This window comes from Nestor notabilis, unplaced genomic scaffold (genome assembly GCF_000696875.1).
Source record: "Nestor notabilis isolate BGI_N333 unplaced genomic scaffold, ASM69687v1 scaffold12600, whole genome shotgun sequence".
In the NCBI taxonomy this organism is placed as follows: domain Eukaryota; kingdom Metazoa; phylum Chordata; class Aves; order Psittaciformes; family Psittacidae; genus Nestor; species Nestor notabilis.
In genome coordinates this window covers 20,585-47,930 of record NW_009912508.1, presented here as the reverse complement: position 1 = coordinate 47,930, position 27,346 = coordinate 20,585, and the positions used below count along the sequence as shown (strand labels likewise).

The window sequence follows — 27,346 nt, the reverse complement described above, 5'->3', positions numbered from 1 at the left end:
TGCTTTGTGTGAACTTCTGTTCAGAGTGATCACATATGGGACCATAAAATTAGTCAAGATGCTCTGCTGAATGAGAAATATTCCCTCTTGCATTGTTTCTTGATTAAGGGGCATTTGAACCACTGATAAAAATATAAAAAGAAAATAATATCCTTGCTTGGGATAAAAGATTTGAATTTCCCCGAGAAATTAAACACAAATTAGTCCAACTGAACAATAGCATCATTAAATATAGTTCTTTTTAGTGCTTTCCAAGGATCAAGTTACTGAGTGAGCTGCTTTTGCATTCCATTAGCTGCATAGCCACTATAATGCTGGTTTTATGCTGTTTGTGTGAAGCTGTTCTCCAGAAAACCTTTCTTTTCCATTAGTCATGTTTTCGATAGCTTTCCCACACAAAAATAAAGATTAGACTTCATACATTTTTGCATGTGAGCTGTGATGAGGACTGTAAAGTATGTCTTACTTTGAGAACAAAATTTGCATTTTGGGAGTATTTTCCTTGCACTTGGAGCAGAAGCACATTGATCTTGAATATCGTGGAGCAATAATGAAATAGAGACTTCAAATACCACCACTAGTGATTTGAACTCTTCTATTGAGCTCTTGCTTGCATAAATGTGGTTTTAATTAGAAGAGTATTTCTTCTGATTTCCTGAAAACAGCCCTCTGTCAGAGGGCAGAGATGACATGGTTGTGGACGGGTATAATGTGTTCTTATCAAGAAGAGATCGAAGTTAGTATTTAATTGAGGGATTTTTAGCTCCAGTGGAAAACAGCCAGCTGAACCCGCTATTATTAGGATCTAGCACAGGCATTTCAGCTGGTACTTGGTAGGTGCTTAAGGAGCAAAAAAGCTACTTATGCCTGTATTAGGTGCATGTCTGGAGCTGCAGGAGGACTGTTCTCAGTTCAGGTGACCGTTTACTGCACTTGCATAGTGTGTGTTACAATGCAGCAGCATCCTTCAACTGAGGATCTCAAGGGAGAAAAGGCAGAGATGTCACAGGTAAGGGCAGAACATTCATTCCCTGCCACAGCTTCTGCCAACTGAGGAAGTGAAGTAAACATGTTAGTCTACATGTTTGTAAATGTTACTCAAGTGATGAATGTGACCATGTAAAACTTTTGGAACAAAAAGGCCTTTATTGGATAAAACTAAAGGGGGGAATGAAGCCACAACACAGAAAGCAGTGCTTCCTGTTTATCTTCTGGCTGAAGAACACCTGCCTGTGACACCGTAACGTCTGCCTAAGAAAACAGTGCAGTTATCAAGGTTCCTACCAGCACCCAAATCCCAACCATATTCCTACCAGAGCCCTAGATGAGGGTCTCCACATTCTGCTCAGACCCATCACTCTTCACAAGGCATCAGGGAGGGCCCTGAGAGCCCCAGATAACCCCAGCAGGGAAGAGCAGGGATTCTCCTCAGGCTTCCCCAAGAGGAGTCTTGCCTGGGAGAGCAGTGGTCACCCTTCACAGGAGATGGCACTGAGGACGCAGGCTGGCTCAGGACACTGGCACCGAGCAGGAGGATGGAGCTAACATAGGCACAGCCTTTGGGATTTACAAGGAGAAGAAGGAAGGTGTGAATTCACCTTCTTGCTTTGTGTAATTCCTTTTCCCTGAATAGATAATTAATCATTTTATTAAAATAAGTGGAACAAAATTTCTAACTTTATTCTGAAAGAGATTCAAGAGATTTGGGCACAGACTTTTATTGCTAGGAATACGGAGTCCTTTTGACTGTCTGATGTAGGATACTGGAGTGAATGCCCTTCATGCTTTCTTGGGGAAAAGGGGTAGAGGGAGGCTGGCAGGACAGGGCGGTAACCCAGGATACAGGGAAATCAGAACAAATTACTGAAGTGAAATAGTAAAAGTAATGGAAAATAAGATTTTAACACAGCGGCTGCTGTGCAGGAATAGATGGAAATCTGCTGTGGGTATTGAGAACACAGATGTAGTAGCCAGGTGAAGGGTTCTTTTTATTTTAGAGGAATATATTTGCATCCGAAAGTAGTACAGCTATCTGGGTTGTGGGAAGACATAATTTTCCTGTCTATAGCACTAGAGCGCTAATACTTCTCTTACTGATTTTTATTTCTTTAAGTCAAATGGATTTCATTTATCAAATACTTGAATTCATCTTGTCTGTTGTTTTTAATTGGATGAAAAAACTGTCTCAAGAATAATATATATATATGCACACATACACTATTTAGCCAATAAATTCCCTTTACCTTTCATAATTTCATCACTTTCAATCCAGTAAGACATTCTTTTAAACAACTTTAAAGTTGTTTTGAGGAATATGGGTATTTGGAAGCTTCCTACTGAGTCATTTAAAAACTTGAGTAGTAATAGGTTGATTTATGGATTTTTCTATGCATTTCCCCACATTACTGTGTAAGGTTATCAGTGATGAAAAAGAGGATTGAAATGTCATGTCTTTTTAACAGTAGTTGCTTGCAGCTTTCTAATTCTTGTCTGACAGAGCATAGACCTTTGCTTTTATCTGTCTATATACATATATTATGTGTCTATTTATAGTAAGTCATGTTTTCAAAACAGAATGGAAGAAGGAGACTCTAACTGTTCAGGAAAGATTGTTTATTTCATTTCTACACAAAGCTCCAAGCCCAATAGATCAGATTATGCTGTACCTATCAACGGAAAATCATGAGGATTTATATTTCCTGAGGCAACAGCAAAAGAGCCTGTGCTTTATTGTAGCTGTCTGCCAAAAGCAGTCATGCTGAACGAAGCTGCTATTGGATGTCACTAGAATCCTCTTTTTATTCAGAGGAGAGCCATGAGAAAGTAGCTTTTATCCTCCAAACGGCATTTGTAGTTATTTTGGTATTTGAAATTGGAAAGATATTTTTACTCTCAGGTATGGTTTTCTTAAAACCTCTTCTCAAGCTCTTTGCTTCTTGTGTTAAAAGACAGAATTATCATTTGTTTTTACTGTACATGAAGGTTCAGGTCATCTCGTATTTTGTCCAGATGAGTTCACCCATTGCTGCTAACAATGTTCTAAGTTAAAATAGATACTTTAAAAAAACACCGACAAACCCCAACAAAAACACATCCACGAAAAAGAAGGACAGAAATGGGGACAGAGTGGTGAAAAAAAAATTTAATAAGGATAGATTGAGGAAAGCTTTCATTTATCCTAACGTTAAATGACAAGCCAAGTAAATGGCCTGGCCTAAATTCTGGTTTATTCCCTGCGTAGTTCCCTACCATTAACATTAAAGTGCAAATATATCTGGCAGCTCCAGTTGTTGGCTTGATGTCCGTGAAGAAGATCAGACATTTATGACGCAGTCAAGGCTGGCCTGCCTGTGAGAAAGCAGGTCAGCTTGGGGGAAGAAGAGGCAGTGGGAGAAGGCACAGAACTCCAGAAAACAGAATGTTGCAATGAGGGCACAGTGAGGGAAAAACTGGAACATGAGGAGAAAAGGCAATGGGAAGTTGACAGCAGCAGTTTGCCCGTGTTCTCCACAGTGTGGTCCCCCTTGCAGCCATGTGGCTTTCGCTATTTCCCTGCATCACATTTCCCTCATGAGCAGCTACAAGCTTTATTCCCAGGGAGGTTGGCACCAGTAATTTTGGTATGGAAGGGTTTGAGTGAATTTTGGCAGCAATCTGAGCAGAGCCCATCTTTTGTAAGGGTTTTTTACCTCTGCTTTCTTTCTTCAGGCAATGCTCCAAAATGAATTCTACCTTTTTGATGATGTGTTGAGATGTCAGTAATTTGTGTTCTAAGGTTGGGAAGAATGGAGGGAGGAGGAGGAGTGCTGTTTGACAGACGTTTTATGTAAGGATAGATCTGTGCAAGGTTTTACCCTTACATTGTAATACTGGAAACCTGTAAACAGTGAGAAACAGATCTGGGATGAATTTTTGTAACTTAGCCCCTGTAATGAATGACACTGGCCTAGTTTGTTGTCAAGTGTCATCTGGCTCTGGATGAGGGAGGCAAGAGGAAGGAGCAACTGGCTTGAATTATCTTCCTGCACTGCCGCTGTGGAATACATATGGAATGGCAAAATCCTCTCCTTCTAGTGTCATTAAAGCCATCCAGGAAATGTCACATAAATGTACTGAGAGGATAATCCTCAGCTGGCAGGTTGAAGAACTGGTGCAGGAATTCAAAGATACCCATTTTCTCACTGTCTGAAAAAGAACAAGTGGATTTATATGAGCTCATGATGCTCTGCTCCAGGTTTTCCAATTTGTGTTCTGCAATCTTAGCAGTATGATAAGTTACTAAACAGATGATACATGGAGAAACACAGAGGAAAACCTACTTTGCAGAAGATCAGTGCAGGATTTCAAGGTGGCATCTTCCATCTCAGTAGGGTTGGATTTAGGGCACATTAGTGCGTTCGTACAAATGTGGAAATTGTACATGCTCTTGTTTTTGAAATGCTCAGGGGATGGCATTAAAAACTGTGTGGAGCATTTCTGAATCTCCAGCTAAATGGTGCATTTGGGCCATTTAAAATGAAAATACTGATCTGATTGAAATTTGAACTGTTTTCTAATAAACCTGTGTATTTTGTAAGAGATTTTACTTCACAGGCAGTTATTACCACTATAGGTAAACTGATAGTTTTCTCTCACTTTCCATAGTTTGTTCCCAGTATTATGCAACCGTATAATGTAGATACACATTAGAGATGGGGACAGACAATGCAGGCCAAAGTCTCTTTCTATATATCAGCAAGAAAATCATCACCAAAAAATACCCAACAGTATTTACAACTTTTTTTTGGTAAGCACTTCCTCAGAATAAGCAAAGCAGAAAAACCCAACCCAAACTTACAGTGTGCATAGTATTTACTGTGTAAATAATAATTATTAGAGATAGTAGATCAAGTAGTTAGTTGTCTCTGCTTCTAGGAGTGGTAATTACAGAGAATACTGATCTTCACACATCACTTGCCATTGAAGTTTTATATAATAAGAGGTACCAAGATAGCTTTTTCTCCCTAAATTAGCTACTGAGTTAATAATTGAAATAACTGTGTTTAGAAAAGATTACTTGAACATGTGACTCATTGGGACATGTTGTTATCCCAGTTGTGTGCTTTCTGCTGTTGGGGTACAGGGGCTTTGTCTTGCTATCAGAAAGCTTTTTGAGAGTTTTAAGTGAGAGGTAGAGTGGAATCAGTTGCCTAGAAAGCTCTTGGCAGCTGGCTGTGGGCTGGATTTCCCTAAGCAGAGAGGATAAGTGAGCGGAGATCAGAACAGGGCCATCCTGTACGTTGCTATTGACCTAGCTGAACTCTCTGGAAGGTTGTGTATTTTCAGGAGTGGCCAGGTTGTCAGGGGCAAGGCAGGTTTCCCCGCGGTATGGCAGAACTGTTATAGCTAGAGAAGGTGAAAGAGAGGTGCTCAGAGCTAGTTCTTTCACTGAGGTTCTCATTTTACAGTAAACTGTAATTCTAAATGAACTTGGCAATGGGGGAATGCAGCTCCTGTCAACTCTTGTCCTTCGTTCCTAGTCTCCTGTACTGTCAAAGGAAGGGGTGACCGTCCTGCCTCAGCCACAAATGAACATGGCAAGAGAAGATGGATAAATAAAATAATCCTACACTGTAGAATCACAGAATGGGCTGGGCTGGAAGGGACCTTAAAGATCATCCAGAGATGTAGCATGACAAATTACTCCCATGCTAGCTCAAAGTTTATGATCAAGTTAAATTATATTTCTTTCTTTTCTTTCTTCGTGTGACAGAAAACAAGACAATAAAAACCTCCTTAGTGCTGGTCGTCTTTACCTTTAAAGTTTGGTAATTGCAAATTCCATTTATTCCTGTTGGAATAAATAATCACTGCATGATTATAAACTGGAGTGACAGTCACTTGGAAGCTTTTTGTTAGTTTATTATCATTTAACACATTAGTTGGTTTTTTTTGTTTGCTTGTATGAAAATGAGTAAATGAGCTTTCTAACTTGCTATGGTGCAAGAAATGTTTTCCCCATATCTTGCATAGGATTTTTCTTTTATGTTATTTGTCTTACTTTCATGTTCTTACTTTCCACTCACCTCGTACTGGCGTAAGATAATTCACTTACAGAGATAAGTGCCAGCTATTGCCAAATATGCCTGTGGAGGAACACAGGCTTTAAAAGTCAGCGCTTCCTGCGAGCTATTGCAAAGTGTTTTCATGTAGATATATGAATATTGCTTATTGTTGTTGGAGCATTTTTAGGACCATTGTGGTTTGCGGTATTGTGGTGGGGTTTTTCAGTTTGTTTTGGAGAGGTTTTTGGTGTTTCGTTTATTTTAATAACGTACGTTGACACAGTGGGTTTAGTACGTACTTCTTTCATGCCTCTGGAACCTTACTGGGATAAAGTCATCACACTTTGGGGCTGATTGATATGCTGGTTAGAATTTAGTGTTAACACTTTGGAGGGGGTATTACCAGGGAGCATATTTTCCTGATGGGAGCTATTGTTTTTATCCGAGTGGGTGTAAACCACTTACTTCAGGCACATCTGTTTTAATGTAGGTTTTCTTTGTGCTCTCTATCATCAGGCACAGGAAGATAATAATTTGTAATGTGATAATTTAATACCGATTTTATAGAAAATGGTAATGGTTTTAAAATCAAACACAAACAGGCGTATTAGAAAACAATGCAGTGAGTGATTCACCTCATAATGAAATAGGACATTAATTTTCTTTCAAATATGTTATGGAAATATATAATATCTATTACACCCTATGTAGGTTTTTAGTAAGTTTTCTTTTTACTCGCAGAATTCCAATATGGTTTATTCTTCTGGGTGGGGGGGGGAACAACCACCCAAAGCCTGGTGCAATGCCTGAAGTATAACAGATAAGCAATAAAGTATGTGGCAGAAAACACCTTGCTAATTTCACAGCAATAAATGTACTGGAGTTGCTTTACAGACTTGAAAAGACTTTAAATCAACTTGGCATTGCTCCTTTTTATGGATGAGATTGCACTTAATTCGACTTGCTATTTTTGCTAAGTAGCTAGTCCTAGAAAGTTGGTATTAAATCCACAATCAGTAAAAATTTATGCTTCAAATTCTAGTTTTCCTTTCTTCTGCAGTTGACCTTGCTGCTAATTTTTCTTTCAAGCTTCCAGTTTTCTCTTCTTTTCTGTGAAGCTCTTGGCCCCTTTGGATTCCAGTCAGTCCTATTTCTATGTTATTTACAAGTCAATGTGGAAAGGCCTTTCTGCTTTTAGAGGTGATGCTGGATAAGCTGGGGAAATCTCTAGAATCTAAAGATTTAGATCTAGAATTCTTCTGGAATCTTTAGGATGCTGAAGAACTGTAACCACAGACTCTGAGGAAACTGCAAGGGGCATGGACTTCTCAAAAGTATGGGACTTTGATGGATCTGATTTCTCAGGGACGTATGACTTTGATGGACAGAAGGTATCCATTACAGAAAATCCTTTTTCCAACCTGGAATCTAGCAGAGGAAATGGAAAGTTTTTAAAGGGATGGTTGCTAGAGTATTTTAACATAGGCAAGACTGTACTGTTGTGTAGTGGCACTGAAGGAATGACAGACCTGATTTGGCACACACCTTGCATGGAAAAATTAACTTCTGGAAGGAAGTTTTAACAATTTAGGACAAGTTTAGTAAGTATGCCTGCAAACCTGTCTCACGTGTTTAAGCACAACCACCCAGCAAAAGAGTATGGCTGGCTACTGGCAAGTCCTTATAGAGAGACACGGGGACGTCTCATCCATCTGACATTATGAAGGAGTGTTGGGCAGTAGATGTAGCTCATTGTTTGCAATACTGGATGAAAGTATTGTGCTCACAAAGTTCCACTGTGTATTTCTTAGGCTGTTGTCATTTTTTTTGTTGTTGTTGTTGTTTTCACTTAATTCAGTTGAGCAGAGAATTCGGTTACCTTACACTTCCCTCACTCCAAAGTAGAGGGCTTGATAGTGCTCAGTGCTGGTTTGGTAGGGGTGGTGTATTTAGAAGAGGTGAGAGACAAGTTTTTTGGGGAGAATTTTCCTATAAAAGACAGGATGTTCAACCTCTCCATCATTCCTGTGCCATTTCCTTCTGATGAATAATCAGATCAACCTTGGCTGAAGTCTCACAGGCTGCAGTTCTGCCAGCAAGGGCATCATTCTTAGTATTCTGACAAGGAGAGAGACTGGCCAGAGGACTGAATCCATAATAGATCTCGAACATTATCCCACCAATCATGCAAAAAAAAAAAAAAAATGCTTCTGAGAAAATACTAGGCAGGTGTTGCTCTAAGATATTATACACATGTGAGATCATGCATTTGCCTCCCCCTGAAACGACCGAAACTAACGAAAACCAATTTTAAAAGAAGTTCAGCTGATATGTGCTCATATAGATTTAGAGTACATTTTGTATGATAAGTGAAAGAGCTGCTGTTCATGTTTTTAGACTCATTTAGAAATGGATGGTTAAAGAACCCTTTTCCTTACCCTGGAAATGAGTAATATTAACAGAGATCTATAATTATGATGGGCTATAATCAGTAGCATCAGTCAAGTGAAAAAAACTTCCTTTTACGTTTCATGTGGCTAGATTTGCTTTGCCCTGGCTAAATTTAGCTCTTTAAACTGTACAAGTGGTTTGTAATTGTGCTGCAACCAGAAAGGCAGTGAGTATTAAGGCTAGTTTTTGCTTTGGTTTGGTCTTTCTAGAAATTTACTTTTCCTATCTGAGATATATTTAGTAGAAAAGTAGAAAATCCAAAGTATTGATAAGTTCTGTGCAGAGGCAGGCTGTATGCAAAGATCAGCTGTCTGGAGATACTATTTCATTTCTCATTCAGGCTTTTGATGTGCACATGTAAAGGCCATGCATTTTCTGTTATTCAGTGTGATGACTGAATTCTTGTACAATACGATCCATTCGTATTGAGCATTTTGTTTTTTCCCCAATTCATTAGCCTCAAATGAAGGTTTAATGTCTACATTTTACTGCAGGATTTCTAGTTCTAGATGGTGTGTGTTTCACAACTTCATGGCAGAAATGCATGTCAATGGCTAGTGGGAAGCATGCATGAGATGAACTTTAGGCTACTAGTGGAGATGTTCTTAAAAAACATGACTCATTTTGAGTGAGAGTTAACTAGTTAGAAGTGAGGAAGATCATGTAACTGGAATCCTGATGATGACATGTTCAGAAATACTGCATAAATTTTTCAGAGGCAACCTTTGTGGAAGAGTCTTGAGATGCAAGGGAGAAAACTGTTGATTACCAATGTGTGTATTAAAGTGGCTCAAAGGACATTTTCCAAATGTACAATAGTTAGTTAGATCACTGCTGTAACTAAAGAAAATGTACCTCTCTTTTGTCAAATCTGAAAGTTGATGTTTCAGCCCTAGAACAGATGCATTAATGCTTTTAATGTTGGCAGAAAAACATGTAAATCCCTACTATTGGTTTTAATTTGGAAATACACTTTTTAAACTGCAGCTGTTGCTTTGGAGTAGAATTTTCACTACCTGATCAGCTCAACATTATGCAGTTTGTCTCCTGTCTGTGTTTTCTCTGCCTTCAACACTCACGAAGCCAGTCGAGTATCAGCATGCAGTGAAACCTCAGATGAATAAATCTCAAACAAGGTAGCAGATGTTTGGGTTGTCATTATGGAGGTACCAATTACAATTCTGCAGTTACGTGAGATTTCTCTTTCACACTTAAAGAAAAATGTTCAGCTCATTTGTTGTTCATGAAAATATAGCAAGCATTTGCCAAATATATGGAACAAAGTGTCAGAAATCTATGAAATCTGTTAATCTGTTCTTAATTTTAACCAGTTGGGTTTAGAAATGGCATATTTGTCCCTGGTGTGTGTTCCGATGATATTTGTAATAGGAGAGCATGACATGACGCTCTTGCTTCTTTCTTTATTACTAGCTTGAACTGAAGCCCTGTACTTAGACTATATTTAAAGTAAATTGGATGTTAATTAAAGTAAATTAATAACAATTGCTATGTCTAATTATTTTAGGTTACTTGTCAATAACTCTTGTTGCAGTTAAACAAAGCTCGAATGGCACTAGGATAAATCTACCAATTGCCAGTTCCCTGTGAATGGGACTGTACAAAAGGACAAGAATGGAGATTTTTAGTGTCCAAATTTGGAAAAGGAATACATAATGTTCACAGTGTGAGAGCCAGATTTTCCCATAATGATACATTTTAAGGGAACATACAAATGGTTTTGATCAATAACAATAGGAAAGTCCCTTCATACAGAGAAATACCATCTCACGCTATAATAAATATATCAAGGCTCTTCTGGGAAAATGTGGAGAAAAATCTGTGTCTGTAAAAATCAGTTTAATCTCATCTGGAAACACTAAAGATGGAATATCCTAATCATAACTGAGATTAACCAGTCATAACAAGGCAGAGTTCGTTCTTTGCACTGTAACATGGTGTATTATTGTACCTCTGTTTAAATATAGCCACAAACTGCTGTCATTTGGAATTGAGAGATTTAAAAACATTATTTTTATTTTTTAAATTTGAAAGACATCGGATTTTCTATTTCCATTCTTTTAATCTTGAAATTTAGACTATTTGTTGTAAAACAAAAAAGTTCAAGTTAGAGAACTAGAATAACCCCTGGGGCATGTCTTTGATTACGGAGTCGCTAATGAACTGCAATGTCTAAATATAAGTTTTAAAAGATATCAGGTAATGTTTTCATAATTTGGAATCAGGAATCCTTGCTCTGGGCCCAATTAAATTAATTACATAGATAAATGTAGTTAAATTTAGCTTTGTTAACTACCTCAAATATTGCTTCTCCTCTTGTTATCCCTTTTGCTCTGGTTGAGAAGCTGAAGGAAATAGCAGTTTTTGTTCTACTTAGTTCTAACACTAAGTAGAACAAAACTAGGAATAGTGTTCTCATACAAATAGTGAAAATTGCTCATGTGTCAACATTTTGCATGTCTGAAAATTTGTGCACAGACAATAGAAATGTTTTGTCTGTCCTTGAGAGTGAATTGAAAAATTGATGATGTAGGGACTAGAAAGTGGACAGAAGTAGACTGAAACCTGGTCATAGGGGGTTGAGATAACAAAGTCCAGCTGAGAGCTCATCACTAACAGTGTCAGCCAGTGTATCCCCAGTAAGGGGGGCAATACTGTTTCATGTCATTAATGGTCTGGATGATGGAGCTGAGGGCCTGACATGCAAGTGGGAGATCGAGAAGGCTGGGACTGTTCAGCCTGGAGAAAAGAAGGCTTAGGGGGATGTTACCCATGTGTATAAACACCTGATGGGACAGAGTAAAGAAGATGGAGCCAGACTTTTCTCAGTGGTGCCTGGTGAAAGGCAAAAAGGCAGTGAGAGCAAATTGAAACAGGGGAAATTACAGTTAAATGTAAGAAAACAAGTTTTAATGTTAATGTAAGGGTGATCAAACACTGGCACAAGGTGCCCAGAGAGGTGGTAGAGTCTTCATCCTTGTGGATACCCAAAACCCAACTGGACACAGTCCTGAGCGGCCTGTTCTACGTGACCCTGGGTTTAGATGGTCTCCCAAAAGAGGGAGGCTGGTGCCTGTCAGCCTCAACTACTCTGTAAGTCTGTGACAGATGTGTACAGGACTGGCATATCCATCTTTTACTTTTAACTAGTGTTGAGAAGAAACAATTTTAATGGTCTTCCTGTTTTTTTCCCTATACTTTTTCAATTCAAATGAAACAAAGGTAAATTCATCCTTCAAACTAAAAGTGTAATCTAATTATTTGTTATTAATTAATTAAGGGCAAAGTATTAGCTCTCTTTGAATGTTAAAAATACGTAACAGTCAATGAGAGAGGGAGTAGAGACTGTCACACCAGCCTTCCGGTCTGTTCTTCATGCATGATTTAATCTTCTTTCATAATCACTCTAGAGGGAATTTAGGGATAGTATTTTTTCTTGCTACCCTTATGTGAGCCAAACTAAGCACGAGTCCATATTCACTGAGCCACACCACTGCTGCTGTCTGAACTTTGCCATGGTGATGGGAAATGTCACACTGATACATTACATAATTACAGCTGGCCTTGACATTATTTGAGGCAACAAGAGATGGTGAAATACACTGGTCTTATGCTGTATCTGACTACACATGTATCCATCTCAAGCGCTAGCGATGAGGATTACATGGTACCACAGCATTGCATTAATTAAATAGATTGGTGCATCATTTTCAGGTCTGTCTTCAGATAATATAAAAAAAAAAATAATTATTGTCCTCCTAAACATCTGTCGTGGTTTAAGCCCAGCCGGTAACTCAGACTGAAGCCAAAACACAGCACTGCACCAGCTGCTAAGGAGAAAAATAACTGTTACAGCTGAACCCAGGACAAAATCAAATAACTGTCCTGCATGAAGAGCTATTCTGATACAGGAAGCCTGGATTTCAGTATCCTCCGATTGCTGTAGCAGATATAATTATGCTAGTTTTACCTCACTGATTCCATTGTTCTGGCTACTGTACAAACATATTGGTTCTTATACCCTATATAGCAATAAGTCAAATATTTCCAATTTCCTAGAAAGTATGAGCAGATCTGATAGTTAAATGGTTGTCAAATAACAAGGTGGGGGCCTGTGACACTGCTGTCACTCGTCTGAGGAGCCTGCTCTGTGTTGGCTGAGGAGTGCAGCACATGTGTGGTCAATAGTAGGGAAGTCTTTTAAACTGCCTCACTATTACTACTCATTGCTTGCTGAGACAGCAGAACTGAGAAGTCCAAAGGAGACCACGGACATGCCGTGAGGGCTGGAGCAGCTCTGCTCTGGGGCCAGGTTGGGACAGCCTGGAGAAGAGAAGGCTCCTCAAGGGGGGACCTTAGAGCAGCTCCAGTGCCTGAAGGGGCTACAAGAAACCTGGAGAGGGAGAGTGGCTGGAAAGCTGCTCAGTGGAAAAGGACCTGGGTGTGTTGGTTGACAGAGCTGAACATGATCCAGTGTGTGCCCAGGCAGCCAAGGAGCCCCCAGCATCCTGACCTGTATCAGCACCAGTGTGGCAGCAGGGCCAGGGCAGGGACTGTCCCCCTGCACTGGGCACTGGTGAGGCTGCACCTTGAACCCTGTGTCAGTTCTGGGCCCCTCACTACAAGAGAGACATTGAGGTGCTGGAGCGGGGCCAGAGAAGGGCACCGGAGCTGGAGCAGGGCCTGGAGCACAAGTGTGATGGGGAAGGGCTGAGGGACCTGGGGGGATTAGTCTGGAGTAGAGAAGGCTCAGGGGGGACCTTCTTGCTCTTTGCAACTGCCTGACAGGAGGTTGTAGTGAGGTGGGGTCGGTCTCTTCTCCTAAGTAACAAGTGATAGGACAAGTTGCACGAGGGGAGGTTTACAGTGGGTATTAGGAATTACTTCCCTGAAAGGGTTGTCAGGCATCGAAACAGGCTGCCCAGGGAAGTGGTTGATTCGGTATTACACAAGCAGTTCCAAGTTCTTTGTTGTTCTCTTTCAATCTCTTATGCTGACCTCAATTCAAACTGACTTTTGATTTTAATTTAACTGAATTTCAACAGCACTGTACCTTGCAGTGATGATTCTGAGTTGTAAACTAGCGTGTATATTGTCAGAAAGCATGTTGCTTTTTGTGCTCTGTATAAAACAGAAGCAACTTTTTAATTGTTAAGATGAACAAAATTACTTAAAATTCAGAAAGTCTGAGGACATATTGGGATCTTCCTCATTACTCAAGTCAATAATATTATTCTGGATGTCCTCAAGGGTAGCAAAGATCAGAATCAGCCCAAGATATGAGGACTAATTTTATTCCTAAATGAAGGCCTTATGAAAGTAAATTTCTAATGTTTTAACAGTATAGAAGTGATGCCGGGTATTATCATTACGATGCTGGTTTGTTTTTCCTTGTTTAAATCTACAAAAAGATGCAAGACTTCTAATTTGGTTAATTAGTATTATCCTAGTTGTGTATAATTAATATACCAGTTGGGATCTGCGCGGAAAGCCAGCAATGTGCTGTGTGATGAGATAGTGTTGAAAGTATCGTGTGGGCAGAAATTCAGTAGAACCAAAGGGAACTTCCACAGTATTGTTTGGGACAAGTCAGACAGGATTATTAAGCAACCTTTCTAAATTATAAGTGGAAAAATAAAACAAGTTTCTGTGAGAGAATCTGTGCATTATCAAAACCAGCCTATTTCCAGACAAGCTTTAACAAAGTTTCTGTTGTATTCTTATGCAGGCATGTGCATTCCCATGTAGTTCTGAAGAGGTGATACAGTGAGAAAACAATAAATACTCTTAGAACAAGTAGTAAAGCAAAGATAAAGCGAATTTGTTCATGGTGTTTGGCACCCAGAATCCAGATTATAGGTGGGGTGAAGGATCTGTGGAGATGCTCTTCCTATGCGAGACAGAAAGGCAGTGATGCTGTGAACTTCTGTAGTTAACAGGATCTCCCTATGAGAAATCATAACTGAAAACTAAAAAAGCTGATGTCTAGTATTACTGTTTTCTTATTGTCAACACATCTTCTGAAACAGTTTCCCATTTCGTAATTGAAAACTTTCTTTAGTCAAGCAGTTTTAGTTTCTTAATCCTTGGCTGGAAAAAGCACACTCCTTTCATCTTGAATTTTTTTCTCTAAGATAAACAGTCATTTCTAAATCTGTCTTGGCTTAGCTTGAGGTCAGTTGAATAAACCTGTGTCTATAAAAAGCTGATACTTCAGATTATAAATTTTGTTTGGTTTAATCTTGCTTTAGTTGTCTTCCATTAAACCATTGATTCAAAATACCTAATGAGGGAGTATCTCTGAATTTGATAGTACTCTAGTTTTTTAGTAGTTCTCCTTGTTACAGTATTAGGAATTAAATAATAAGAGTAGCCCATGGTTGGAGCAGCATTGATCCTTCTGGGTTATTTTAAATTTTGCACATACAATATTTAAATATACAGAGAAAGTCCCTGCACATCCTGGTCTATTTTCTCTTTGCTGAATAAATAAATTTCAGAGTGAATTTTTTTTTTTTCAGTTTAACTTTAAAAATGTTTTTCCTCTGTTTGCCTGTTGCAAATGGAGCTGAAATGGAACATTTGATGTGGATATAATATTCTAGAAAAGTTCTTTTTTTATCTTGCTAAAAGTGGTATATTTACAGTATGCTAAAGGAGTAGTTCAATCTATAGAACACAGGAGAATAACGTAAAACAAATTACTTCAGAGAATGTATGAAATCCTAAGATTTTAACATGGAAAGACTGCTTGGATCTTCTTGCTAGGTCCTCTCTTATCACATCAAAACGGGCAATGAGAAAAATGAGGTTTTGTAAGTGTTACGGTAAAAATAGAGGCATTATGATTTGCTAATTTAATGTTAAAAGTTAAAGCACCTCTAGAAATTATGCCCATTGTTTTCTCTTTCTTCCTTCTTAACGAATTTTATTAGTTAATTATTTTCCAGTGAAAAAATTCTAAAAACACCTTTTGTAATCCAGATTCTCTATTAGGTCAATACTAGCTTTTGGTTTGTTATTTTGAAGGCTTAATAATACAGCTGTACTTTGACCTAGAAACCTATTTTGATTTGGTGGTTGTACATCTGCCTGCAGTTTGTTTTACATGCAAGCATTCACTTACACTTGAGATATTATTATTACCTAAATAATATAAAGACTTGGAAGAAACATTTGAAAACATGTTACAAGGATCAGTGGAAAGTTGTTACTGGAGGAAGATGTTGGATCAGTTTCTTCCTAGTAGAAGCTTGCGCAGTATGTGGCTGCCTTGTGCCTAGCAAAAGCTCTTCCACTGAGCTCTTGAGAAACAGTGCATTCAAAAAGAGTGAAGTTCCCATCTGCAAATCACAGTTCTCTCATATGTTATCAAAGGATTTCCATTCTCTGAGGAGTCAATGAAGTTCCTAGTTAATTATTTAAAAGTAACCCCTTTGGGCTGTTCTTTCAATTGTTTTCCAGGTGCCATAAACTGCAGATTTCAGCAAGAAATAAATTTAGATACAGCACGGTAGGAAGGTTTAAAAGCCAGCAGCTTCTGCAAAGGATTGTCAGGAACAATCTGCAAGGAGACTGCTTTTGGCATATAGATTTTGAGCTGAAGCAGTAGAGGAAAGGAAGTGCTGCTTGCCAGCTCTCACCACCATATGCTTTATTATAATGTAATGTACAAAGAATATGGAGACAGCAGCTGCTCTAGAGGGAGGTGGCCACTTGTCAGGGTTTGAAACCTTTCTGAGATGTCTGTTCATTTTTTTGTCACTGGTATTTTTTCCCCTTGCTTACGTATTTGCATTCAAAAGATGTTCTCTAAAAGAAATCCATTTTTAGACCACAGTGAGAAGAGGAGAATGTGATCTAGTTTTTGTTGAAATGAAAATAATTCTTGAAGGACTCTAATATTTAGTTTTATATATTGTGAAATGTGAGCAGATTTTTTTTTTTTCTCAATATCCTGTCATATCAGGGCATGATGAAATCTTATGTATAAATTAATTATTGCCTAGGATCGTATGTCTTTGATGGAAAGAAATTTATATCTTTTATCAGCTGCCAGTGTGTGTTTGCTAGTGCCTTGGTCACATTCACATTCAAGTGAATGTCAAGGTTTGTTGACTTTGATGGCAGAGAGGACCAAAGCTTAGATGAGGATTTAGATCTGAAATGGAAAGAGTTTGATATGATATGCGCAGAGAAACCAGCCTTTCCTGGCATTCCTACCCACGCAGAGAGGTTGACTATTCTGTTGCATTGAGAAACCTGAAGTTCTTAGCATGTTTCAGGAGATGAGTGCCTGCAATATCATGAAAATGTACCTTATGTATTTAAACAAATCTGTATTTTAAAGGGTATCTTTTGAACTCCTGAGTTTTTCATATCTGAATGTAACGATCCTTCCAAATACACGTAACTGAGCACTTGCATCTAACATTAGGGATTCTTAAGTGAATTTGAGAATCCAGGGAGAAGTTACATCACAGTATAATTGGATTATAACAGGGCAAGTTGTTATAGCATATAATAAAATTAATATATTAGCATCTTCACCGAATGTCAGAATTTTACATTGACCCTGGAGTAAGGCTAAAATGTCACAGCAACATAAATGCAACCCATATAACTCAATAAAAATAATGGTTCATGTAGAGGTCAGATGTTACAATTCTTTTTGGAATCTCTTTGAGATTTTTAGATTATTACCTATTCTTCACCATAGATGCCTCTCTCTGAAAAAGAAACTACATGGCTCTATCTGTCACCAGGTACATGTTTTCCTAGTGATGGAAAGATGATTCTTATGGAAAAATCTGTGTTAATTTGCTTACCACAGTTCTACACCAGTCTATTATTGTCTGCCTTTCATTTTCTAACCCAGCTGCAATTGGTGGGTATCTGCAATACTGACGTACTTACTAATACTTACTTAAAGGTCCCCTTTTCTATTTTCCCTTTTTGTGGCTGTGTTTGTTGCAAGAATTCAATTCTAAGTAGGATTACTGATCTGCAACTTTACTCAATACCTGCATGACCCCTCATCCCACTGAGGTGTGCAGTATAGGGAATTCCATTGATTTAGGAATCCTGTTTCCAAAGTAGACTGAATTTGGAAGTCTTTAGTGAAAATAAACATGGATTATGAATATAGTCCCGCAGGCCTAATTCTGCAAAATGTGAGGCAGAAGTTGAAGTCACATTGAAAACGATAACTTACAGTCTTGTCTTGAGTCAACTCTGTTCTCCATGCAAATGAAAGTTTTGAAAACACTTCTCCTTTTGGTTCCCTTAAGTATAGTTTAGCCCTGGCTTAAACAACACTTCTTTAATTCTAGACTAGTCTGCTCCATTTTTTCTAACATATAAAGCATTTATTGTCTGAAGCAGCAGACTAAAATACAGTAATTACAGAAACAGTTACTTTTAGATGTAGAACTATTATTTTATAGATTGTTGGAAATACCTTTTTCACTGAGATTTGCTGTTACGATTAGACACAGATTTATTTTTACATAAAAAATGCCTGGCAGGAAGAAAAGGACAGATCTTCCTTCAACCATGGAAGTCAGCAAAACAATGTAATTCTAAGCAAGTGAGAAAATGAAATCCCCTGGTTTTGACAAATGAGAATTAATTCTTTTTGAGCTTAAAGAAAGTTACTTCATTTTTAACCATCACAAGCTATTCAACTGCCAATGGCTAATTTGAAAGCAAAGAAATGCAATAGACCAAATGTAGCTATTTGCCTAGAGAAATGTTCCTTGTTGTGAGAATAGCTGCTTCAAGTTGGTTATAGCTCTGTAGGGTTTTTTGCTGGCTTTTAAAACTTGGAAGACTCATGGCAGCGCAGTTAGAGTTTCAGATCTTAAACTGTCCGTTTTAACTTCGCATTCATTGTTCAGAAGCTGTTGTGTACTGCTTATCAGCAGAGAAATTAATGTCTGATTTTTCCTTCTCTTCAGCCACCAGAGAAAGAGGGTGGCCTGCCTCGCCAGGTCGGCAATAAGACGGAGTGTGGTCTCTTGGGATTTGTCCTGGATTTAAAGCAGGATTATGAGCCTGTTCGAAACCTCATCCCCGAGGAGAAGCTCTATAAAGTTTACACCTTCAACTCTGTGAGAAAGTCAATGAGTACTGTCATTAAAATGCCAGATGGCAGTTTCCGAATGTACAGCAAAGGAGCTTCTGAAATTGTGCTGAAGAAGTAAGTTCCAGTGAATTAGTTGCTGTCTTTTTCCAAAAGGCAATATGTTCTGACACTAGTAAGACTTACAGTAGAAATATGACACACTTTAGGAGTATAACCTGTTATTGTTGTTTTCTAAACATAGTTTTTTGACGTGCTCACTCTTGCAAAACTCTTTGGTTTGTTTTTCTTACCAATGGCTAGCCAAAGATTTAGGTCTGCATTCAGCAGTACACAAATGGATGGTTTATGTTCAACTCTTTTGGAAAATAAGGATTTTTCAATTTCACTGTAAGTTGTCAGCTCATTAATTACATGGGTATTGAGGAAATAATGGCTGAACGGCTCTTAGTGTCTCCGTAATAAGTTACAAACAAAATCTCTCTGACAGTTCAGTAGTGAATCTTCTTGTATAATGTAGAAATTTAGCCTGGAAATTCAAAACTTGCCATCAAAAAAGGAAACTGTTGAATGAAATATGCTGGCACAAAGAAATACCTGTCAGCAATCTTGCAAATACACAATCAACTTACGTATTTTCTCAACTAAAACAGATGTTCCAGGATCCTTAATGCAGCTGGTGAACCTCGGATCTTCAGACCCCGCGACCGAGATGAAATGGTGAAGAAAGTGATTGAACCTATGGCCTGCGATGGGCTGAGAACCATCTGTGTTGCCTTCCGAGACTTCGGCAGCAGCCCAGAGCCTGACTGGGACAACGAAAATGACATATTATCTGACCTGACTTGCATTTGTGTTGTTGGCATTGAAGACCCAGTAAGGCCAGAGGTATACTGAGTTCTTATGTTATAAAGCACTTCTCAGAGAGCTGAACGTTAACCAGGAAACTGCAGGTTTCTTGCAGGTCTTATCTTCTTTTCAGGTTTAATTAGCTCTGTCAAAGAAGGTAGAAGTGAGCTTAGAAATAGGCTTTTCTTGATAATAAGTCAAATAACCTAATAAAAACCAGCTATTAATCAACCAATGTTTAAATAAAGCAAAATAGGGCTTTTTGAATGGCAACACTGAGATGACTTAACCTTCTCTCAAGGAGCAGTATTCAGGAGGTTTGATCAGCAGAAGTTTTATTATGCTCCCAGGCATTAAAGAATTTTCCTTTAAGCAATGCAGTTGATGTGCAACTCTGACAGTAAAGGTGTGCAGTGATTAGAATTGCCATGATTCTGTGATTGTAACTGCAGTGGGCTTGTTTTCCACAAAAATTGTATACAGGCTTGGAGGTCATGTAACGGTTGCCACTTTACTAACTGTCTTAGGATTGTAACTGGTGGCTACAAAGGAAAACTGATTTTAATGTATTTGGGCAAGGAAAAGCTTTGCCATGGAAAGGCTAAAGATTTCATGGATACTATACTTCAATGGCTTGTAAAAATATGACTAAAATTTCCACTTAACTGAGACAGTCAGTATTGGCTGTGCATATTGGAAGCATGTGCCTGCTACTACACTTCCAAGATTTTGGGGCTGACTAGAAATCTGGAGAGAGGCTTTTGACAAGGGCCTGTAGTGACAGGACAAGTGGGAATGGCTTTAACCTCACAGAGAGGAGATGGAAATTAGACATTAGGAAGAAATTCTTCACTGTGAGAGTGGTGAGACACTAGCACAGGTTACCCAGAGAAGCCCAGATTTATTTCCCTGAGTCCTTTATAAGTAGGTTTTACACTCTTCTAGCTGCTGTAACTTTGGAAACTAACATTACAACTACAGGTACCACCTGCGTAACTACTCTCTGTTATAAAAGTAGAGTAAATCTTGCTTAGGTGCAGACTGTACAATAAACTCCTTATCTGTACAACCATCAGATAAACAGCATTCACTTTATCTGTCGTCAGATGGTCTCTTGCTGCTAACCCATCTGTCCCTACACCTGACGTTGAATGCCTAAACATGTTTAAAAGCCTTAAAATGCTCTGACTGCAGCAATCCTTTAATGCTGTAGCTCACCTGTATTTCACTCAGAAAGTTTCTAATTGCCAGTGACCACTGGAGCTGTGACTCAGTCCTTTTTGCCTCCAAACTGGTTCATGGTCCATGTGAGAAAATAGCTGTAGGTCAGGTTGTGTGTGTGTGACAGACTGAGGAGACAGGTAGCATATTATCCAAATAACAAGGGATTTGTACTCGTTATTGAAAACAGCTGCAAACTATCCGGTCATGAGATTATGATTAGAACCATTCTCCTCTTGTGGGGAAAAATTCCTTAGGAGCTTAGGGTAAAAAGGAGTAACGTTGCTAAAAATAAAGAGGTCAAGTCTGACTTCTGTGTAAAGGATCAAAGAAGGTGAAGGCAGGAGAGCATTTTATTTCTAGGTAATGATTTGAATAATGTATTGGATTTCTTGTAGTTTAGCACCAGAATATGCAGTGACACTTCTTACTTAGTTACAAGGCACACAGGAAAATGTTAATTATTTCAGAATTTTACCAAAAGTTGGGTGATTGTTTTCTGGGGCTTTGGGTTTTGGGTGGGTTTTTTCTTTTTTCCCCCCTTTCCCCTCTTGACTGTTTTTAAGTGGTAATAGTGTCATGAGAACTTTTAAGACAATGTTAATTTATTATTACACCATACACAGATAGAAAGTAGTAAAAGTACCTTAGGGGAAAGGAAGGAAACAAAAAAACCCAAGCCAGTAAAAACCCAATAAATGTCAGGCAAACTGGCTAGGTATGGAATATCTGACTCAGTGGGAATATCGTATTATACATATATTACAACAGTGAAATCCCCATTGTAGAGGCAAATAGTAAGATGTTGAGCTGTTATAAGGGATTTTACTATTTTGCCAGAATTAAGCCCACTTATTAAATAGAGTCACCACTGGACACCACATTCCAAATGCCTTCTGTAAGGAAAAGGAACGTAAAAAAAATAGACCTATTACTGCAGCTGCTATTTTGTTATTATTCCCATGGCTATCAGAATTTGTTCTGACAGAAATGTTAGATTAGGTATATCCAATGAAACATCCAGTGTCACCATCCTGGTCACCTTTAGTTTCCCTTAAATTACATTCCCATTTTTCCTGGGAAAGGCTCCCTTTTCTCCTTTTTCCTAAGATGTTTGCTGGAGTTAACACATGCGAAATGGAAGCCTCCTTGCTTCCACTGAGCTCCTATGGCATGGTGCTGGTGTGCATCTTAGGAATCCCTGCAGTGTCAGTGGTGCCATGCTCACATGGGTTCAGAGTTCTGCCATCTGTTCTGAGGATAATGCTGGGAGCTTTCTTGCACTTGCATTTCTTTCTGTACAAGAAAAGAAACTATCTGGATTAATTATTCAACAGTGATATCCAGCAACTGACCAGCTTTACCTGGAGTGTAACCACTGGACACCTATGACTTCTTCATAATTCCTTGGTTAATTCAGACACTAGCTTAACTCATTAGCAGCAGCACTGAACTACCTCCTTGATATTTATCTTTCTCTGTGTGTGTGCATTTTTCTTTGATAAATATACAAGAAGAGAACAAATAGAACGATGTCTTGTTCTTGTAGAGATTCTCTGTTGATTTTGACAGTCTTTCTGGATTGATTTTAATGAGTCTGAACTGGCTTATACTGATTTGCCAATGTACGCCTACAGTCTGTTATTTCTGGGAATGAACATAAACCAATTCCAAATGCCACCTATTTATTTGTCACCTGATTCTGATAGATATTCCTGCACTGGATAATTTATGCATGTGTGCATGCACTGGGAGGTTTTCTTTGCAGACCAGAGACTTTTAAAACGTGCACTGAAGCTCTGCAGAACTGATGGAAAATATGTGCTTCCCCTGCCCATTTTTTTCTTCCTTACAGCAATAAAAAAATAGGAACAATATTTTCACTGTAATTACTGTACACAGTATTAAATCAGATACCACCCACCAGCTGTCCAAAAAATGAAAGAGGAGGAAAATAGAATTATTTCTCTAGTTCTATTTGATTTTGGGATGGTTCGGAAACTAGGTTGTCCTCCCGTGACCCTGTGTAATAGGACTGGCACTTTTTGTGACTGGACCTTTTTTTGCTGTTTCTACTGTAATTTTTTTTCTCCTTCATGGTTCATCCACTGTGCTGGTTTTACAGAAAGTCATCTGAATCTGTCCTACCCTATGCATGAGGGTCACCACAGCTAAAGTGGATACTAAGGACATTCCAAATTGGCAAATGGGATATAGTCAGGATTATTAACATGGAAACAGCAGAACAGGAGTCATTTGCTTAAGCAATAGATTTTTAATGCCCCCATAGGTTGTATGCCTCCCGTAGAAGTCTATTTCATAATGTTCAAAGGCGTCAGGTCCAAATAATGTTTCTAGGATCCAACTTGTGGTAATAATATTCTCTTAGTAGAGATAGGAGAATGGGAAGATAAGTTTCTGTCCCTTATTTTTTCTGTTGGTTCTGAGTCATACTGCAAACAGCACATTGTGTGGATGCAGCCTGAGGGTGGAGAGATTTTCTTTGTAGTCATGGGACAAGTACTGGTCCGATCCTCAGTTAGGTCTTAGCTTAGTGTGAGGCATTTGGGGAAATGAAAGCTTCACAACTGCCTTTATTAAAGATGCAGAAACATGGTGTGAAATTGTATTCACTGATTAGAGTAATCATTATCTACAATATGGTTTAAGGGTGTGTAATTTCAGTCTGACGTGCAGCCCGAGATACATAGCCTCTCTGGCTCCATGGAATAATTATAAGACCAGCATTTGCCACACTGGATGAGAACAGTGGCTGTCATGCAGAAGGCAGTGCCCTGCCCTCGGCAGTGTCACGTATTGCAGCTATAGAGGAAATTAAAATATCTAGAGATGCACAGAATTAACAGGGTAATCTTGTAGATGGTGGCCCCTTTTCTTAATATTTTCTGAACTAATGGGTGAGATTAATCCACTGTAATTGGCATTGAGTTCTACAATACACTTACATCTATGATAGAGGTTATGATCAGCAAACTGCACTGAACTGGCAGTAGAATATAGCAAGGCATTGCTGTTGTAGCCAGTAATGTCATTTTGTGTTGGTTTGGGGTTTTTTTTGGGGGGGGGGTAGTGGTTTTATTTTTTATTTCTTAATTTTCAATAATTATGTTAAAATTCTTTTCATAATCATATCCTTTGCTTTTTAGTTTCTGTAGGAAATCAGCAGCTCTCTACATACATGATTGCTGACAAAATTCATCACAGTCAGACAATCCTGTTACTTTACATAACTGTCATCTGAAGGAGCTCAGCTGTCATACAGCAGCAATTTGCAGTCAGTGGTCAGATACGTATTTGGGGAATTTGTGCAAAATAATTTATGTATGAATTACATAGATTGAAAGTCTTAGGCAATATTGCAGAGCAAGCATCTAGGGCCAGGTCTTTGAGCTGTTTTAATTTGGGAGATAACCTTCACGTTTCCTGGAGGTTTACTTAGGATCACTGCCTAATATTCAGATGCTTATTTAAGTCATGCTCATCTTTGGGGAATCTTTTTCTTCTCGAGTGTCCCGTGTCTACTTCACATGTAACAACGAGTGCAATCTAGAATTGCTTTACATCTGTTCCTTGCTATCTTCTGTAGTAAGGAAGTTCAGTTCTGGGAAGGGTTTTGGTCTTCATGAGGAGTCCTGGGATGCCCTTAGTCTCGTCTGGGTACAAATGAAATCTAGAGAAGTGGTGGTATGCTGAAAGTATCTGTCTAGGCTGTTCTTGAGGCGTACAGCGTGCTGTACCTGATGCTCAAGGTCGGAAAAGCTACAGAGCTCTCCTTTTTATTAAAGTCAGGAGAAGCTTTAGGCAGCTCGTCTTAAAAAGGGTTTGCGTGCTCCTCAGTACAAGATTTGTCTTGCCTGTGGCATAACCTCAATTCTGTAATAGTCAGGTAGCTATAATATGCCATAAACTGTATGATTTCACTTTTTCCTTCATGAGTTTCCTAGCCTTAAAATATTCTGATTTAGAAACAGAATGACTTAAAATTTATCTCTTATCTAGGAATTTGCTTTCTTGTTATATTGCTTTTGTAGGTCCCAGAAGCCATAAGAAAGTGCCAGCGAGCTGGAATTACAGTCCGCATGGTCACTGGAGACAACATCAACACAGCACGTGCCATTGCCATAAAATGTGGAATCATTCATCCAGAAAGAGTTCAACAGAAGGATCCGAAATGAGAAGGGAGAGGTAATTCGTATACTAAATCCAGGTAGATGGTGAATATGTTATTAAAAAATAGCAAGAACACTGAAATATTTTTCCTGCACTCTTGTGTACCTCGTATCAGTAAAGACTACTTGGAGAGATTGCTACTTCTTTCTACTGCTAGCCTTTTGCAGTTAAGAATACCAGTGAAAATGTGGCCACCTTCTCCTGATGCAGACACTCTCAGCACGTAGCACTAGCCTAATTCAGCACTGCTTAGAACCATAGCTCTAGACTACAAGAAGTCAAACTAAGCACATTAAAGCAGGTTTGTTAGCAAAAAGAAGAAACTCAGCAGCAGTTTGCAGATCTCTCTCATGGAATTGCAAGCTGTCCTCAGAACCAGCTCCTCCCATTTCTGTATTTTATAGCAGTTTATCTAATGTACTGCTATATCCACTCACTCTAACCATTTGCATAGCTTCATCTATTCTTTGGAAGATTTTTAACTCCTCATAAAAGATGGAGCTAGCACATGGTTTATTGAAGTCAGCTTTAAAAAAGCAAACTCTGTGCTGTCCCTTTGAGTCTATCATTAATGAATGAACATAGTCATTTATTCCTTGCATTGGTTGATGGAATCCTAGAAATGTTAGTATATGCAGCGGGATTGTTCTTATATTGGTATACGGAGAAAATTCTGCCATTATTGGTGTCAAAATGGAGTGAAGGATTTGGATTCAAAGTTAGAATAGAATAACACTCTTGTCAACATCCTCTATCTAGAGTCATGATACAGGGTGGAACTATCCATAAAGATCATAAGAAAAGCTGATGAGATACTGTTGAAAATATACCTACATAAGCCAAGAGCTGAGCTTTGGCAGTAGAAACTGCCTGTTTTGACCTTGTCTTCATCTGTAGTTTTGATGGCTTTTGTAATTTTTCTCTGCTTTTGGAGTAAAGTTGCAGACCAGGACAGTGAAGCAAATCAGCTGCCACACAGACACAAATATAGTTTGCATTTTACTAATCACAGACTAACAGTTCTACTGTATTGGGGTCTTTCTTGTGTCCCCCCCCTCCAGATTGAGCAAGAACGGATCGACAAAATCTGGCCAAAGCTTCGGGTGCTTGCTCGCTCATCTCCCACTGACAAACACACTTTGGTCAAAGGTGCGTGCAGGCTGCTTTATGTGTGTGTGGAAACTAATGCCAAAGTTACTGAAGTATGCTCAGCACATCATCTGTGTTGTGAAAATTCTGCTGTTACAAATATAGCTGAGTTCTTAGCTTTAATTGCACATTTATACACAATGCAAGGAAGTGTTCTTGGTAACCAAGTCTCTTGTGTTTCTGTTCTACCCGAGTCTTCAAATGGAAGAGGAAACTGGTTGGCATGAATAACAGAAATACTAATCTCAGATTTGCCTTGTGACTTTAACTGGACTAGAATGAGGCTGTTGCTGGGAAGGGAAAATGTGTTTGCTGGTCAGAAAGAAAATACTGAGCTCTTCATATAAAACAAGAGGGGTATAGATACTTGTAGTCTTCGCCTATACCTCTTTATGAAGAAAACAGGAACAATCTCATTTAGAGTAAATCAAGTCACTCAAGTGCATCTGTTCTCTGGCAATTATTTTTAATGAGTATTCCAAGATAAAACACTTTTCATGTTACAATAGCAGTTATTGGTGAAACTGGGAGCTGCCTTTTATAGCATTACATGAATGGAGATGGGCTTTTTAAGCCAATTCCATTTTCCTATAGGCTCACTCATGATTTGAGGTGCATTGGCTTCCTTTAGATTTCTGGCTGTATTTTTAGTCTGGTTTTGCTCAGACTGCACCACACAAATGATGTTCTCTTACAACACTGCAGATGGAATGCTCCTATAAAAGAGGTTTTGTTCACAGTTTTCTTTATAAAGCTTTTTTCCTATCTGTAACTCACTTCTTGATGACTTGAAATCTTCCTCTGTTGACTTTGAAGTTCACACTTAAAAGACAGCTGATGAAATCAGCTAATTTTTGATTAGGAATAACGTCATTTCTGGCCATGCTAAGCTGGGGGCTGGTGCAGGCAGAAGCCCTGTCAGCAGATGGCTGTGTTTGCTGGCTTCCTCATGAAGAAAGAGCTGGATTATTTTGCTAGGGCCTTAGAAAGTCTGGGGACACCTATCCTAGCAATTTTTGCAGGAGATGACAGTCAGGACAAGATCCAGCTGATCAGTTAGATGTTATCAGCTGGTTGGCTCCTTAAATAATTCACATTTAGGTAGGAAAGCCTTTTGGTACGGCAAGGTTTTATTGATGTGAACCCATACACGATCGATAAAAACTTTCGAGCAGTATGTAAATTTTTTTAATGTTTACATGATTTTGGGGCAAAAATTCCATTGTGAATTTGAAGATTGGCTCACTAGGGTCCTTTGGGTTTGGGACCAGTGTATGTGAGGAACTCTGGAAGCACGGCTCATTCCAGAGAAATCTGGTAAGCACAAGATTGGGCAGCT

At 38.8% G+C, this 27,346-nt stretch overlaps 1 protein-coding gene across 1 annotated transcript in view; it reads left to right on the top strand.

The window, feature by feature from the left end:
• The window catches only part of LOC104409805 (plasma membrane calcium-transporting ATPase 2-like), a gene marked incomplete at both ends in the record, with an annotated part of 74,673 nt that overhangs the window by 27,424 nt on the left and 19,903 nt on the right, over window positions 1-27,346 (top strand). The window contains 5 exon segments of the mRNA XM_010019791.1: window positions 18,473-18,714; window positions 19,251-19,485; window positions 24,720-24,832; window positions 24,834-24,873; window positions 25,920-26,007. Of these exon segments, the coding sequence (XP_010018093.1) occupies window positions 18,473-18,714; window positions 19,251-19,485; window positions 24,720-24,832; window positions 24,834-24,873; window positions 25,920-26,007 (718 nt within the window).